Below are 18270 nucleotides of genomic sequence, written 5' to 3'. Positions count from 1 at the left end.
TTGATCTTAATACAAGTGAAACTTAGCATGGATAGCTATATTAGGTATTATGTACCTACCTAATCCTTATATAGTTTACACAATTTAAATACATAATAAAGATTGTGTCATTATTCATTAAATAGATAGGTATTTTTTTAAAAATTACACTTAGGAAAGAGTCGAGGCATTCTCGTATACCTAAATAGAATAAATGCGAACCGCCTGAACGAATATGCTGGACTAATTTTCATGATAAGTAATATGTGCCACAGACATATTAAATTATACACTGGGAATAAACTGGATATAAAATGGAAAACATACGCTGCATCAAAATCTACTATACAGCCTATGGGACTCAGCTTATCTTAATATATAAAAACTAGCTGTCCCGGCAAACGTTGTTTTGCCATATAAATATTTTTTGGTATGAAAAATAGATGTTGGCCGATTCTCAGACCTACTCAATATGCTCACAAAATTTCATGAGAATCAGTCAAGCCGTTTCGGAGGAGTACGGGAACGAACATTGTGACAAGAGAATTTTACATATTTAAGAAAAGTCGGGTTTTCCTTCCTGACGCTATAACTATAACTCCAGAACGCACGAACCGATTTTCACGGTTTTGTATTCGTTGGAAAGGTCTCGGGCTCCGTGAGGTCTATAGAAAAAAAATCAGAAAAAACTTCAAGAGAAAAGCAGGAAAGCAGGGAAAATCATTTTATGGCAAAACAACATTTGCCGGGACAGCTAGTAATTTATAAATAAAGAAGTTAATTTTTGAACTTCGAATTTTCAGAATCGCAGACCATCGAAGACTTCGGTGCGGCGCTCCACCTAATGCGCTCCGATCTGGAACACCTTCGCTCCGTCTTCATGGCGGTGGAAAACGGAGACCTGGGGATGCTGAAGTCCCTGGGCATCAAGGACAGTGAGCTGGGAGACGTAAAGTTTTTCCTGGAGAAGCTGGTCAACACCGGCTTCCTCGATTGAATAGCACCGGAGTCGGCCTCTGACTACTACCATGTCGTCCAATTTGGTCCCATAAGTTCTTCTTTCTACAGCTACTTGCCTTACGATACCGTCAAGTATAAGAGATACTAGATCTCTGTCCTGAGTGCGAGGTGTGTGCTTGGTCACTCGTTCCTTTTGAATGGCGTCACTTCCGGCCACGTGGACCATTCGAAATTAACGACTGCATTAACGATTATTCGACACCAACACTTATTTTGATATATTGCAATGAAATTAATTTGTATTAATCGATAGACACAAAATTATATTATTATTCACGCAATATTGTTAAAATATTATGTAGGTAAGTGATTATTATCACACTCGCTTAATATGTATCCCACTTCTGATTCTTACTTTAGTGTCCGACATTTTGTCCGATGTCGCTAATTTAAACTTGTAGGTTTATTAAATTTATATTGAATGTATTTTGGATATAACGTGGTTTTTGGATGAACATAATATTAACATCCATCGGAACCTCGATTCTTCTAATATACTATCAATATAAACGACATTGTAGTAACAATAGATTATATAATCATAATTTTAATGAAATTAGCAATATTTTTATAAATTTATTTTAGGTCCAATTTTTTAATTGGAACATACGAATCGTGCACACGGTCCACTCGCGTCGAAGCCTAGCCCGGAGTATTCTAGGGCTGGCCGTGTCTATGGTTCGTTGTTTGGATACGATTGAGAGAGTATGCTACCCTATTCCAATCCTTACTATGTCAGAGGGGACTCCGAAACGTGTCCTATAATAAGCAAGATATAAAGCAGAGAAGTAGGTTATATACTAGTTAGACGAAGTAAGAAAAGAACGTACGCGCTTTATATCTGGCTTTTGGAATTGTCCAAGTATGGACCACGAGATACATATCATTAGATGTAATTTTTAAATTAATAATTAGAATCTATTATAAATCTGTAGATGATAAAGTACAATTATTTTAATATCGGTATTGTAGTGTTTACGAAAGATTTTAGGTCCTTATATAATGGAGTGAACATATCAAACGAGGTGCTCCACACGCATACATATCAAAATTATGTGATTTTATTAGTGTTATAAATACACAATATAAAAATTTGTAGCGAAAATCTTTAAGATATAAATATAAAATCTATATTGTAGTGCCATTTTCTAGTCACCGTCGACAAAAACTAAACTAAAGATCTAAGTTATCGCTTCGAAGATCCAGATTATATTGTTTAAAAGTTTTATAAGAGTGTTGACCTGTACTTTAGCGATGTATTCAACTTTTGGCAAATGCAGGCTACAATACAACGAAGTACGAACGTGTATGGAAGAAAAGGCTGGGTGGTGGGTAAATGTAAGGGGATAGGTATTTAGTCAAAGCATTCGGAAATCAGTTTTACAAAATCAACAAGTTGATTGAGAATGTTTTGAGAATTGTTGATGAAGTTCGTCAAGACGAACATAATAAATCTTATAATCCGAGAAAATTAAGTCAGTCAACTTTTGGTTGAGGGAAGTTAAAGATCTTGTCAGATTGTCACCTGTCAATTGTCATAAACAGACTTGAGAATGACCGATACATTTGAATATTTGATGTAGTATCTATCGAAGATTTGATGCCTGTATTTGCCAGAAGTTTTTCTAACATATCATAATATTGTGTAGATCTAGTTACATATCCAGTTAGACATAAGAGATTTCTACGTTGTTTTAACTTGCGTCAGATTTAAGTATATAATATACAATATAAGAATATATAAATCTGTTAGTATGTGTTTTAAGTATAAAGCTTAATATCTGTTCTAATAAGATAAATTAATAAACTATCATCTTCATCAGTGTTTCAATTAAAAACCTTACATGTTGTATAATTCTTACAAAATCAGTTGGCAGTTGCCAAAATATGTAAAAAAAGATGCCATGAAATAGTGGAAAAAAATAATAATTTGGTAGCGCTTACGCAGTACGCTTAAGCTTTGGTAGCGCTTTAGCTTACTAAGGTAAATGTACACTTGTACAATGTACAATTACAAATAAGTAACAGTCGACGCAGATTCTCGCAGTTTCTGATGGATTGTGATGAGCAGCAGACTGCAGACCTGGAAATAGCTTCTGAACCTCTACAGTCTACACCACACACATGCAAACGCACAAGACTGTTAGAAAGGTACTTTTTGGAAAGGATACTATTAATTTTCCACCTTTTTGGCAAAAGCCCCTGCGAGTTTCTTACGCCAGTTCTTCCCCAAACCGTGTCCCGTGGTAGGCACTTGACACCAGTGACTTTTGCATGTTCCCTATTTCATACGACTGCTGATGCTATACTAGTGTTATGTAAGTGGGCGCCTAGACCTACAATATTATTGAACAATATAACGTATTGCGTAATATTATTGACCGTCTAAAAGTTGACATTGAAAATCGCGCGCCTTCAATCTAATAATTTTGTCAAATAAGTTGTTCAATAAAATTGAAGCGTGATATTGATAAAATTGCTCGTCTAGGCTGCCGGTAACTCTGAACAGCAGACTATAGTCTGTCAAAAAAGTGAAGAAATTAAAAAGTGGCAACATCGTACTATAATACTTTATCTATGGTCATGTCCCTTTTTTCTAAAGTGGCCCATTCACTATCCTGCATAAGCCGGCAGACTGCCGTGAATGGTCCCCTTTAGATTGCTTTGAAAGGGCAAGCAAAAAAGCCATTTTTTAATTTCTTCACTTTCTTGACAGACTATACAATATTCTCTCAACCACGACTTGTGTCAATATTTGGTACTTTTGACAGTTCTCCTTTACCAACAGCGACCATTGACATATTCATTTAAAGCCTTGGAGCACTTTATTTACTACTTCGTACTACCTACTTCCTTGGCCCATTCTATCCGTTCGTTCGTGTCCGTGCAAAATGGCGCCAAAATATAAAATTTACACTACCTACGCCAAGTAAGATGTACCGATGATCCTTTGTATCTTTTTCCAGCAAAATCAACATTCCTTTGCATCGCGACTTCGCGACACATGTATAAATAGGTACCTAATACCGATGGCCTAGGGCCTAGGCACTAGGAAAACCCCGAGTGGGGTCTTTGTTTACGCTTGGTGGCTTCACCAAAAGTGGTTAATTTCTTCACTTTTTTGGCAGACTATACCTCAACGCTGTCGGGATCTAAGATTTTTCCACTTCAAAAAGGACAGATTAGCCCTTTGACTGAAAAACGCCATTCAATCATATGGCTAAACGTCGTTTAGCCGACTTGTTGACTGCAACGTTCACAGAGCTTAGATGGTAAATTAACTAAGGTGTAGTTTAGTGCTAGGTATTATTACACAAGCGTAATGATAACAAGCAGATTTGTCTAATTTTGAATCGTGTTCAGATCTCTTGGTCATGCATTTCACAATCCCGTAATTTCTCCTCGAATATTAGTTTAATTATAATAGTAATTGTAGCAATACATAAATGTTATTAGAATCGTAGAAAATCAAGTTTTAGTTAAACCTAACGGCTCGAAACCCGCGTCTGTCGCGGTGCTGCCGGGCGGTATGACAGATATCAAGATGACGTTAGATTTTAATCGACAGAGTCGAGGATATATACTAGCATTATAGGTTTATGCTTGTTACTAGTGATGCAACGGAAGTGTCTTAGCGGAACCAGAAACGGAAACAGATGTCAAAAATAAATTTTAGCAGAAACGGAAACGGAAACGGATGCAGAAACGGAAGTGTAATTTATAATATGAAAAAAATAATTTACAAATATACTTCTTTATTGAGTATCAAATACACAAAACCTAGATTAGAAAAAGATATATATTAGAAATCTATTATACAAAACAATATTGCAAGTTGCAACTTTGCAACTGAACATTTTATTAAACACGGAAACAGAAATAGAGATCCGTTGCATCACTACTTGTTACGTGTTTAATACGAAAAATATCTTAAGGGTCGCCCCCCTATTACCCAAATTTTATAATTCATTTTTATACTTGAAAATAAGCCCCAAATTGTTTTATTTTTTAACATAGATACTACATTATGCTTCCGAGGATCCGACCTAGCGGAAACACGATATCTTATTTTCTCGATAGAAAAAAATCACAAAGATGCATCAGCAAAGATAATTTTCACGAATTTTTCATATATTGCCATAACCGTGCATTACACTAAGTTAATATTTTAACACATTGTATAATATTCTATCATTGAGAAATTGACCTAGTGGATTTTTCAAATGTAAAAAACTATCTTGGCGATGATTCCGCGCCGCCCTTTTTCACCTGGCAATGAAAGTCGGGCGTCAGTATGAAGAGAGAAGGGCGATGTTTGATTTTTTGAGTTAGTTACCCTCTTAATACAACCACTAAAAACCGGTTAGTTGACGTCGTATTGTAAACAAAACGCACCTAGCGCCGCGGTGGTGAGCACTGGACTAATTCAATCAAACGTATAATATTATATAGATAAAAACAAATCTCCAATTTTACTAGTTTCGCTAAAACTCGACAACTGCTGAACTGATTTGGCTAATTTTAGTCTTGAAATATTTGTGCAAGTCCGGGGAAGGTATGTGAAGTGAGAAAACGGAAGTGATACGAAGTTCACCGGGTCATCGAATAAAACATAATAATGTTATTTTCTTAGAATACTTTATTACATACATTAAACCTAATTTAATATTTACAACTTAATTCCTTACATATCGACGAAACATAACAATTACACTTATGAGCTCGACAAGGCTTTATGAAGTGGTGAAAAAAGAAATTAACGCTGCCATCTTAAAAAAAATGACAGTTCTCCTTTACCAGCAGCGCCCCCACCCACGTTCATTTAAAAAGCCTTATCGCACTTTACACGCCTATTTCCTCCGAAAAAAAAAATCTAGGCTAGATTTATAATATATATGCGTCCGCGCGAACTAGCGGTTTTGCCACTACATCGTGAAATCATAAGCAAATTTTTTTTATGCTTTATTTAAATAGCGGTGCGGTCGCGCCTCTTTTTTCATACAATTGCTTCAATTAATGTAATCTCGCGGTGTAGCGGCAAAACCGCTCCTTCGCGCGGACGCATATAAGTCGAGCCAGTTGTGGTCAAATTCAAAAGTTGATCGTTCCGACTACAAATACTTTTAAAAATGGCAGTCGTATTGGTATAAAAAAGAAAAAAACTTTATTTGCTAACTAAAAATAACTTTTACCAATATTTTGTAAATAGATCACACATAAAATAGTTATATTAAAAATTTTTAGAACTCTAAATCATATTTTGTAATATGCTTTTAAATTACAAAAAAACCATAGTGTGTCTGAAAAGTTAAAAAAGAATAAAAAGATCTACACAATGGATCTACATAAGTTATCAAAAAAAACGTGGAACCACAAAACAATATTTAGTAAATATCGTAATATACTTTAGCCATTTTTATATATCAAAAATGAATAACAAAATTATTTTTAACATAACTTTACTAAATAAGATGTTCATTTGTCACCTTTCCTTAAAAAAATAACTACGCATAAAACAAAAAAAAAGACATTCTCACTACAATATTCTTTTCCCTGTGTCTTAAACCGTGGCGTGCCAAGAATCAAGATCAAAGAAAACTAAAATATTATAATATTAAACTACCTTCTGTACTTTATCTTAAATCTTAACACCCGTGCTAATAAAATATTTACACAGCGAATATACATATCTACGTGTCTTTATCTGGCACATTTAAAAAGATATAGGACAAAGACGTCGGCGGACCTTTGAAAGTTATACGCTGCATAAGTATTTGTATTAGTAAAGGGAATATTATGTTTGTAAAATCCCTTTAGAAAATGCGACCGATCTAAAGTTACGGCTTTCAATTTTATTTAAGTTATAGTAATGGAGAAGGGGCATTTTTGTATGGAACCCGTATCCAAATTGTAGCACATCAACACATATTATATCGAATGAAAGTGCTTGAAAAGTTGAACATTTTATTGTATGACGAAAATTCTCCCTCATTAACTTTTTTCTCCCATGGTATACCTCCCATACAATAAAATGCTCAACTTTTCAAGCCCTTCCATCCTTCCAATACTATTAAGTCTCAAAGTGCTACAGTTGTGGGTACGATATTCCTCTTCTTCTTTAAAGAATTCGCTTAAATATTAGACCTAATAAAGGTCAGGTATAGTTGGTTGAGACATTTTCCAACTACCCGCAACGACGGCAAATAAAAATACACTCAATTATTTACATTAATCATATTAAAATTAACGAACAAAATTAAACAAAAACATTTTGCTGTAACAGCTATTAACTGTTATATTGTAAAATTAATTTTTATGATAAACATTTTATTTCATTTTTTACTGAACAAAATTATTCAAAGTATGTGATTAGCACTTATTAGGAAAATAATTCAGGCTCACAATCTGTTTCGAAAGATAGTAGAATAAAATACTCCTAAATGTAACTAAAAATTATTACAAGAACGTATGTTGATTTCATAGATGTGGGCTGTAGCTGGTACATGTAGTATTTATATTCATTTCAAGATATCAATTACTAAAACGTAATATAGTATTACTTTATAGAAAATAATATGAGAGCATCTCATGCTGTTCCCAAGAAACAAAAAAATACTAATAGTTAACGTTACGTTCAAACACACTTACCGCGGTAAAACAATGAAAACACTTTTCGAGTCAGCTCATCAGCTTTGTAACATTGAAGAAGTTGATTCATAACAAATGGCGCACCTATGTTGTTTGGTCGAAGTCGTTGTCTGTCAGCTGGTTGTCGTTTTTAACATAACGTGACCAAATTACGAAGGTCCCCCATTAGCCTATGAATCAGCTATTCTGATAGTAGAATTCTGTAATGTACTTTTAATTTGAATGCACTGTACATAAAGTAATAAAATATCTACTTTTTTGACCTTGTTCTCTTCCTTTCGTGTCTTTTTTCATCTTCTAGGTCCATTTGATTGTAATGAGATTGTATGTGCGTCAATAGCTTTTTCTCTCGATCAAATTTTAAATTACACATATTACATGTATACATTTCATTAGCAGTACTTGGAGCAGCGTTTCTCTGGGCGTAATTTGTAGTAGTTATTTGTGACTCTTGAATTATGTTATCGGTGGGTAAAACGTAAGAAGGTTGTAGAAGTGGGTCCACGTTTATGAAAGTGAAGATTCCAGGATCCCGTGGCGGAGCAGCGTCTTCGAGTGTGACTGAAAATGGTTCTTTTGAATCATTTTTAGTTTCATGCTTCGATTTCTTCAGCTTTTTTAATGGTACCTCTTCTGGTTGTGTCCTAGTAGAAATCAAAAGCTTGTTTGGATTACCAGTTTGCACAATAGTGTAAGATTGTTTTTTCATGGCAGGTGTAGTAAAACCGGGAGGTTCTATAAAAGGAGTTGAGTTCGAATTATGAGGAACTGTTTGGAATAGTCCCACTGGATATGGTGGAGTAACTTGGTGTTCTTGAGTTTCAAGATTCATTTTCTTGGATGCTTTTGTTTTAACGGGATGTTGTATTTCTTTTACGGGTATACCTGGATTGGTTGGATTAATGGGATTCTGTGCAGCATTCAAAGCGCTTTCAGAACCTTCTTCAACTAGTGTAAAAGTATTATTTGGTCCTGGAACTAATTTATATCTACCGTTAACACTAGGTGCTTGAGGAAGCTGAAACACAGGAGCTGGAGGTACTGTTGGTTCTACAGGCTTAGGTGAAGGTGGGTCCGGTTCAAAACTCTTTTTTACTTTACTGGCTGGTCCTATTTTTGGTTTCCTGGCCTGTGGTTTAACTATTTCTTTATCTTCATCATCATCAACTAAATTTATTGGCTCATTTGTTGGTAACGGCTTTTTAGGCTCATTATTGCTTTTTGTATTTATATACTTTACTGTGGGCATTTTAGGTAGTTCGGGTTTTGGTACATCCCTAACAATATCATTTTTCTTCGCACCACCACTTTTAGCACATCCATGAGTCATAATTACTTCTTTTTTCAGGAAATTTCTATTACAGAGCTTACATTGATATAACACACCAACGCTGTTTACTTTTATCATAGTAATATGATCAAGTATATTGAATGGTTTAGGATCTTCTGGTTTTGTACTACTATCTAAACTAAATGTATTTGTTTTGACACTGTCACTATCGGATTTATTTGACTTTTCTTCCGAAGGATTTTCTTCATCAATATTGGACACTACTAATTTAGAAGCACTTTTTTCGCCTCTGGGTACGACTTTCCTACTTTTTTGTGAAATTTTACCAACTCCTGAAGCACTTTTATCACTTTCTGAAGCAATTTCTGCAATTTTTGAAGCACTTTTTTCAACGTTCGGAACACTCTTTTCAACTTTTGGTGTTTCTTCACTTAGTTTAGCCTTATTGCGTTCGCTTTTTTTTATTTGCAATTTTAACTTTTTCAATGGGATGTCACTATCATCTATAACGCCATCTTTTGACTCTTGATTTTCAAGTCTTACAGAAGGAGAAGATCTAGATTTAGAATCATTTAAGTCCTGTTCGTCTCCCACTTTTGCTTCTTTTGGCATACACTTTGCAGTTTCTTTTTTGCTTACCATTTTTGTTTCTTCTTTTAAACTTTCTTTTAAAGGGACACTTTTTAAAGGTTCTTTTATACTTTCCATAGCTTTTTTTACCAGTGCGTCACATATGGCCTCATTGGATATATTAGATTCGTTAAGTTTTTCTTCCCATAATGCACGATGCTTTAACTTGGTAGGAAGAGGAGTTTTTTGACCTAAAGCTCTTCTGAGGTTAACTTGCGTTTTGACACATTTTTGTATAAACTCATGAAGCTCTTCCACTTTGGCTGAGCACCGAAAACATATTTTGTGTGGTAAGTCATCATTTTCGGCAACCTAAACAAAAAAAAATCTAGTGAGTTTCAAGCTTTTATGTTGAGACAATAAATTACTACTTTTAGTTCATGTAGGCAAATGCTACTTTAATATTATAAAGGCGAAAATTTGTTTGGATGTATGGATTTGTTTATGTATGGATATATGGATGTTTGTTACTCTTTCACGCAAAACTACTGAATGGATTTTAATGAAACTTTACACTAATATAGCTTATACATCAAAATTACACATAAGCTACAATTTTAACCGACTTTCAAAATGGGGAAGGTGTTATGTTCGTTTTTTTATATGCAACGATTACTCCGCCGTTTCTGAACCGATTTTCAAAATTTTTCTTTTGGTGCACAGAGTATCATCCCAATTTGTACTATATGCTTCCGTAAAATTCCTAATTTACGCAGGCGAAGCCACGCGGGATATCTAGTAAATATATATTACGTTGTAACGTAAGTAACGTAGCGTGACTGTAGTCAAAACCAATAATAATTAGTCAGAATCGGTTTTAACCAAAATCAAAAAGAGGAAATTCGTGGCACCAACCCCAACCATATCGTTCAATTTATGAGCAGTATTGGGTTGAGGATGATACTCTAGTATATATATATATATATATATATATATATATATATATAGTTCACTGTGAAAGTAGCAACGCTGAAAGACCAAAATTTTTTTTCACTTTTGTATGGGGAAACTCGAGATGCTCGGGCCCTTGCCCATACAAAAGTGAAAAAAATTTTTCCTCATTCAGTGCTGCTACTTTCACAGTAAACTCTCTACAAGGAACACGTACACACCCTAAAGTATTATCACTTGTTTTTGTTACACCCTGTATATATTTGGAATCTCGGAATCGGCTCCAACGATTTTCATGAAATTTAGTATATACGAGGGTTTCGGGGGCGATAAATCGGTTTAGCTAGGATCATTTTTAGAAAATGCCATTTTATTAGTTTTTTATCGAATAGTTAGTAGATCCTTATGAGTCGCAGTGACATCAGGGCTACAGCAACCTGCCTTTTTAAAAATAATAACAAATATTGGTCAAAACTAATATTAACTCGTAATACTGGGTAACAGTTTTTGGGACCAAATTGTATTGGTAAAGTAGTTCTGGCTAAGTTGTTATTATTGAAGGTTAGTCAAAACGCTTTGGCTGAAAATTTAGGTTCAATTAGATTAGTTTAAAAAAACATCAAAAACTATGTTGAGTGAATTTCGCTATTAAAACTAATTTTGACAGGTTATGAGTTTTAAAATTTTAATTGTAACATAAAAAATTGTAATATATTGTATATACCATGGAATTAAAATTATATTTTGTCTGTGAAGATTACTCCATTGAAATGTTACAATTTAAGGACCGAATATTGCATTTATAATAAGAGGACGCAATTTTATTTTTGGACATGTGGGGGGGTCAATAGAAGCTTAACCTCTAGTTTGTGGAGTCACCACTCTTGTCTCCCAGCCGCCATCTTGAAAAAAGGAGTGACAACACTATTTTTGCGATAAAATCTCACTTTTTTTAAATTTTTATTTAGGGTAAAAAGTTATTAAAAATATATTCGTAGGCAAAATAATTTGCAATAAATTATGATTTCACAAATTTTTTGTAAGACGTGTAGTTTCCAAGGTATCGCGAAGATAGTGCTGTCACCCCTTTTTTCAAGATGGCGGCCGGGGACAAGGGTGGCAACCCCACAAACATGAGGTTAAGCTTCTATTGACCCCCTTCACATGTCCAAAAATAAAATTGCGTCCTCTAAAAAAAATGAAAGCTCATGTAAAATTTCAATGGACTAGAAATCCATTTGTTAAGAATCTGTAATATTTGCCATATAAGTAAACATGACACATTTACTTGTAATAACTTAATGGACACTGTAAATGTTAAGATTTTTTTTATTTTCATAAATAGCAAGCACTCCATTGTTATAATAAAATAAAGTCATCAAAAACTTCTCAAAGATGACTATTTGCAGCATATTTTATGCTTTTATTTATAATGAATACATTTTGTTTTCCATACCCAAAGGGTACAACTGGAGCCTGTTTCTAAGACTGATGTTTGTCCGCCCAACTGTCTGTCTCCAGGCGGTAAGTATTTAAAGAACAGTGATAGCTAGAAAGTTTATATTTTCACAAATTGTGTATTTAACAACAACAAAATATACTAAAATGATACTAAAATTAAATATTGAATGGGGTATCCGAAAGGACAAAGATAATTTTTGTCCTATTTTGCTAGATATCACTAAATCATATGGAACTGTTAGTCCAACTAGCACTTGGCCAATTTTTGATAATAATTATAGTATGTCATATGACTATTTGGTAAAATTATGATTTTATAACAATACATAGGTAAATAGAAAAGAACCTGAACAAAGACATTATTCAGGCTCTTTTCTATTAACCTACAGTAGTAAGGGCGGACGAGATTATTATGCCTAATGGAGTGCCACTATATAAAACAAATGTAAAATTAATATTGTTTGTACAAATTTAAAAATATCTGTGGATTTTTAATATAACAAATAGATCAAAATACAACTAATGCCATAGGTGTTTGAAAAATCGAAATGTATAGTGTTTTAAGTCCCCAAATGTCATGTTATGCTTGAAAAGTTTTGAAATAGAAAAAATAAACTTTATTAATTTAAAAAAAAAAAAAAAAATATATACTATTTGAGAAGTATTATATAAATATTCATGCGCAAATTATAATATGTCCCTTGGTCAGTTAAAGCAAATAAATAAATATATAACTTATTCGAAGAAAAGCTTTCTTGAAGATTCACATTTGACCCTTTAAGTTTTTTGAAATATAACTCTTACAAAAACTGTGAGCACAAGTGACCCCCATGTTTTTGTAAAAGTGATTTGGTTATAAGCCACTGGAATAAAGTCAATGTTCCACTATATATTTTATAATATTATGTACAATATTATTTTACATATTGCCCACAGCTCATGGGCCCAGAAATTAATTTATTGCACAGCAAGCATGAAGTTTACAGAGATAAAAGTATTCGTTTGTCTAATTCTAAGTACTCACACACAGTTTTGCTTGATAGTTTTAGTCCAAATTGAGTAATAATTACTGTGTGGACTGCAAAACTCACAGCTTGAAGGCTCGCAACGAGATAGCTCGAAGGCTCGCATCGAGCCAGCTCGAAGGCTCGCATTGAGCCGGCTCAATGGAATTATATGATTTAGAGTAAAACTATCAAGGAATGCTGAATGTGTTGACGAAAGCCCGGGCCACGGGTTTTGCTTGATCAAGCAAAATCGTATGTGAGTTCTTAGCATAAGGGTAGAAAACAAACAGGCAGATGCACTTTCTCATTTAAAATAATAGTATGATGTATTGGACTGCATCTGCAGCCATCTAAACCATTCATGATCAGCCAGTACTCAATATAATCAGTCATGATTATGAATACAATTCTAACTAAACACTAAACCAAGAAGTAAAGATTGAGCAAAAGCTCAATTTAAAAAAACCAAAGAAAAAATAAACTCTTACCACAAAAGGCATAAGATCTTCGATTTTCTTCGCAATTATTTTGTCACTATCAAATATGTTTAAGAAAGGGCCATCCTTCGTTTCACAGAGTCGACATAGTTTTAACAAAACTGGCAAATTAGTAGTACTAAGAGCGGCAGCTATCGCTTCCGAATTGATATTGTTGCTGAGTGGAACTTTGTTTGTTGCTTCATCATTTTTAACCGGGGCCTTTTTCTTAGCGTTTCTCTTTTTAGCCATAATTATTTATGAAACAAACTCGATGTTCAATGCGAGTTTGTTACTGATCGGCCATATTCCTTTAATGTTTTCTTTCCGCAGATCACTGTTTTAACCTATAGGATCACAAATTATTAATAAAACGTAGTCTTACTTCGAATTGGATACTGTTAAAGATCACAAAATATTAAATAAATACTTACCTGAAACTTTATTGAATTTTTTTATCAAAAAATAAAACTCAAAATTGCTGGACGCAGAATGGGCTAGCGCCAAGCTGTTTTTGACAAATGACATTCTGGGCGTGTTCCTTTATTTTACCAGTGTACTGGCTAACTGCTACTTAGGATTTGACGGAACTTTATTGGCTACTTGGCCGCCTAATACTATTATTTCCAATACTGAGACTAGTAAAGGAACACCCCCCATAACTTCTGAGACTTGACATTGTCATAAATTCGCCATAAGTTCGCCATAGTCGTAAACTTGGTTTTAAGAATGAATGAATGAACGTTAGCCACGTACCATATATAACTAGACGTAATGAACGTTCATTCATCTCTACGTGCCCCGCGTTCCAGATGACGTTAGAAACGCTCACGCTCAAGACCGTAGTTTTTCCCGTTCCACTAGCTTGTGAGCGTCAGTGATACAAACCCAAGTGGAACGGATTATGGATCGTTTTGAGCGTTTTGAGAAAAGTTTAAAAAAAAAACTATATTTTTTTTATACATAGGTACATTGAACCGAACTTGGATATTACGATCCTTTTCTTCAAGTCGTAAATAAAAGTAATTTTACTGTTTATAGTTACATTTATTTTAATAAAATATGTAGGTACATAATATTATATTTGTTTCGTTTTTAGTATTACATTTTTTTACTTAAGTAATCATATTTTAATATAGTTAAACTTTTATTATATATTTTGAGTTTTCACATTGAAATTTTAATAACAAAACCACATATTTTGAATATTGACTATTGTCACAATATACATATAGTCAAGTACGAGTAAGTCAACAAAATAGGAGAGATGAGATGTTATTTAATTTATTTAATTAAAATATTATTTGTAATGAAATAATATAAAGTTTTTGTCTCTACTCTCTCCTGAAAACTTTCCAAACATGGCTTTCGCGATATAGTTACGTTAAAATTAAAAAAAAAACTAGAACGTGACTTTGACCCATCTTCGTCAAGGGTCGTTTTGAGCGAAAATGATGACGTCACGAGTGACGTCATAGCCGCTATCGAAACGACCCCGGTCGCCAAAGGGAACGGCAGAAGGGGACGTTTTGAGCGTTTTGGTCAAAATTAACGTCATCTGGAACGCAGCCGTGATCTCTACATATGAAAATTTTAAAATACCTGCTAAGTACTGTGTTCACTGTTACAGCAAATTTGATGGCATTAGAAAAAACATATTAATAAATATTATTATGAAATATGATTAAGTAATATATTTATGAACAGATATTTATACATTCTATCTAATAATAATTATTATTATCAGGGCGAGCGAAGCGAGCCCTAGTATATACCACAACCTGAACATTTTCAAAAAAATTCAAAAATCTTTATTGATTTCTCCCACAATACAAAAAACACATATACAATCATTATGATGCTTGTTAAAAATTTTGTGGTACACTTTACGGAAAAGCTATCACGGCTATTGATTTGTGCTATAAAATGGTAATTTTTATTTAAATGTGTTATCATTAGTCAATAGTCAGTCAATGTGTAACGACGCGAGCCCTTAGTCCTCACAAAGCCCGGCTTAAAGCTAGTAAGTAGGTATAAATTTTGTAACTCTAGCTAAAAGTCGAGAACAGCTGAACCGATTTGGCTCATTAAAATATACAGTCTTGAAATATTCGTGGATGTCAATTGTCAAGGGAAGATTTATATCTCTTATATCTTTAAACGAGCAAATATATATATATATATATATATATATATATATATATATATATATATTTGCTCGTTTAAAGATATAAGAGATATAAATCTTCCCTTGACAATTGACATCCACGAATATTTCAAGACTGTATATTTTTATATACAGTCTTGAAAGTTGTTATAGAGTAGGCTGGTATAAGTTCCAAAGAGAAAGTATGATTTATTTGATTTTGAAGTAAGTTGACAATTTTATTATAATGAAAAAAATGATTTAAGAGAAACGATCTGTGTTAAAAATATTTTAATATTTTATCGGAGGAATAACAATAAACGTAATTGTCGTTTCTCTTACTTTACAGGTATGATATTATTATATTATTGTTGTATTTAGTTTGTTTATAATTTTACTTTTAGTGATTAAACTCTTATTTTACAGAGAAACAAAATTGTTAACTTGTTTTCCTCCATACATCAAAATAATCTTATAAAACGACAGAAAAAGTAATGATTTTACCAAAGGAATTTAGAAATAACTTAACGAGTGAGAGTTGGATAAATGACAAAAAAATTGCTTTGGATAATTCAAAAAAGTCCCATGATTACAACAAGAAATTATTTGACAAGAATCGGAAGCATTGTAATTTTAATGTGGGAGATCTAGTTTATGTTGAGAATGGAAACAGACTTAATAGATGTAAGTTAGATGAAGTTTATATTGGACCATTTAGGATTGTAAAGAAAGTGTCGAGTTCTATATAATATGAAATAGATACAGGTCATAGAAAAGCTGAGTCAAACCTATTTCATGTGACTAAAATGATTCCTGTACCTATGTTAGACTTAAATTAGACTTATGTAGGCCTTTAGATTTAGTGATGTAAAAAAAAAATTGATTTTTTTTTCTCCTTAAGGGGGGAGATGTAAGTTTACCTCTTAGGTGTTTCTTGTTATAGAGTAGGCTGGTATAAGTTCCAAAGAGAAAGTATGATTTATTTGATTTTGAAGTAAGTTGACAATTTTATTATAATGAAAAAAATGATTTAAGAGAAACGATCTGTGTTAAAAATATTTTAATATTTTATCGGAGGAATAACAATAAACGTAATTGTCGTTTCTCTTATTTTACAGGTATGATATTATTATATTATTGTTGTATTTAGTTTGTTTATAATTTTACTTTTAGTGATTAAACTCTTATTTTACAGAGAAACAAAATTGTTTACTTGTTTTCCTCCATACATCAAAATAATCTTATATATATATATATATATATATATATATATATATATATATATATATATATATATATATATATATATATATATATATATACAGGGTGTAACAAAAAGAAGTGATAATACTTTAGGGTGTGTACGTGTTCCTTGTAGAGAGTTCACTGTGAAAGTAGCAGCGCTGAAAGACCAAAATTTTTTTTCACTTTTGTATGGGGAAACTCGTGGCGCTCGGGCTCTTGCCCATACAAAAGTGAAAAAAAATATTCGTCTTTCAGAGCTGCTACTTTCACAGTGAACTCTCTACAACGAACATGTACACACCCTAAAGTATTATCACTAGTTTTTGTTACACACTGTATATAATTGAAATCTCGGAATCGGCTCCAACGATTTTCATGAAATTTAGGGGGTTTCGGGGGCGATAAATCGATGTAGCTAGGAATCATTTCTAGAAAATGTTATTTTATTCGTGTTTTATCGAATACCGAGCAAAGCTCGGTCAAACAGCTAGTTAGGATTTAGGAGGGAAGTGATACGAATTTCACCGGTACATCTAGTTTATAAATATTTTACATGTCGATAGGCTTGGAGCAAGGCAGTGTATGGCTATAATATTCTCAACCCAAAAAATTATTACTGAGATTAATCGTAAGTACTTTTTTTATAAAATTATTTTATTAACTAGGTAATTATTATTGTATTGTCGTGTAAAAACATTTTGAAGCTTGTGATTTTGTCGCAACTCGCAAGTCGAAATTCGCAATTCATCATATTTTTTCTTAACATCGAAGTGTCGTCTCTTTTTTCTTGATTGATTTGAAAGGGATGACACTACGATGTAGCCACTTTTTAATATCTTTTAATCACTTTTTAATTTTCCTTTTTTGACAGACTTTTTGTTTTTTTTATTAAGGCAACACTTAAAAAATGAAGACGGCCATCTTGAATTTAGTATTGTGCCAGTCGGGGGGGCGGTGACATATTTTACCCGTCATCGTCCTACATAATTTTGTGAATTGATAAAACGTGAAATTAAGTGTTTGAAAGTGTCTCTAAACAGTTTATGTCTGGACTGAACGTGAGGATGGCGGGGCAAACAATAAACGACAGGCTCCTAGCCGCTCGTCACAGTATCGCGGGGCAAGGTTTAGCAAAATCAGTATGTAAGGCCACAACGGAAGAAATGATTGCACCGAAAAAGAAACATTTAGATTGTAAGTATATAAGCAGCATATAAAATCTTATCTACAACGTCACCAACCATTTACTATACCTACTATTTTGTTCTTGACATTGGCACTATTTGGAGGCAGGTCGATAAAAATATCAACCCGTGATAGACTGTTCTGCTATAATAAACAAAAATTCTTATAAACCAACATACTTGACATACTGATATTATGGTAGACGTTATTACAAATTTTCAAGTATTAGTTTACGAAACTCTACTATTATGTCACAACTTACTAATGTATATATCTGTATTACTTAAATGC

General features: G+C 33.2%; 3 protein-coding genes across 13 annotated transcripts in view; 2 read left to right on the top strand and 1 right to left on the bottom strand.

Moving 5' to 3' along the window:
- The window catches only part of LOC121736281 (IDLSRF-like peptide), a 109176-nt gene extending 106358 nt beyond the window's left edge, over nucleotides 1-2818 (top strand). Inside the window, exon 5 of the mRNA XM_042127374.1 lies at nucleotides 783-2818. Within this exon, the coding sequence (XP_041983308.1) occupies nucleotides 783-976 (194 nt within the window). The 3' untranslated portion in view covers nucleotides 977-2818. The remainder of the gene's footprint in view (nucleotides 1-782) is intronic.
- A 4196-nt stretch (nucleotides 2819-7014) lies between these two features.
- Nucleotides 7015-18081, bottom strand: LOC121736288. Of its 2 annotated transcripts, none has more exons than XM_042127385.1 (3): nucleotides 18052-18081; nucleotides 13416-13750; nucleotides 7015-9880 (listed from the first exon to the last, which is right to left on the bottom strand). In XM_042127385.1, exons 2-3 carry the CDS (start codon nucleotides 13653-13655, stop codon nucleotides 7898-7900), a joined length of 2223 nt encoding a protein of 740 aa, XP_041983319.1. In that variant the 5' UTR covers nucleotides 13656-13750; nucleotides 18052-18081; the 3' UTR covers nucleotides 7015-7897. The 2 variants fall into 2 exon arrangements, with proteins under 2 accessions (XP_041983319.1, XP_041983320.1); XM_042127386.1 differs by lacking the exon at nucleotides 18052-18081 and adding an exon at nucleotides 13838-13868.
- LOC121736289 (phosphatidylinositol-binding clathrin assembly protein LAP) overlaps nucleotides 17717-18270 on the top strand; it is a 54835-nt gene continuing 54281 nt past the window's right edge. For all 10 annotated transcript variants that reach the window (XM_042127392.1, XM_042127388.1, XM_042127395.1 and 7 more), the window contains exon 1: nucleotides 17717-17988. In XM_042127392.1, coding sequence (XP_041983326.1) covers nucleotides 17838-17988 — 151 coding nt within the window. In that variant the 5' untranslated portion in view covers nucleotides 17717-17837. The remainder of the gene's footprint in view (nucleotides 17989-18270) is intronic.

The sequence above is a fragment of the Aricia agestis genome, chromosome 18 (genome assembly GCF_905147365.1).
Source record: "Aricia agestis chromosome 18, ilAriAges1.1, whole genome shotgun sequence".
Classification (NCBI taxonomy): domain Eukaryota; kingdom Metazoa; phylum Arthropoda; class Insecta; order Lepidoptera; family Lycaenidae; genus Aricia; species Aricia agestis.
Note: the sequence above shows the minus strand (reverse complement) of the source record. Positions and strands in the feature narration are given on the sequence as shown.

Bases quoted from the DNA above. Each gene is read 5' to 3' on its own strand.
- LOC121736288 (XM_042127385.1), bottom strand. From the start codon at position 13,655: ATGGCTAAAAAGAGAAACGCTAAGAAAAAGGCCCCGGTTAAAAATGAT. The intron at 9,881-13,415 runs GTAAGAGTTTAT...TTTTTTGTTTAG, and splicing joins AAGATCTTATGCCTTTTGTG to GTTGCCGAAAATGATGACTT.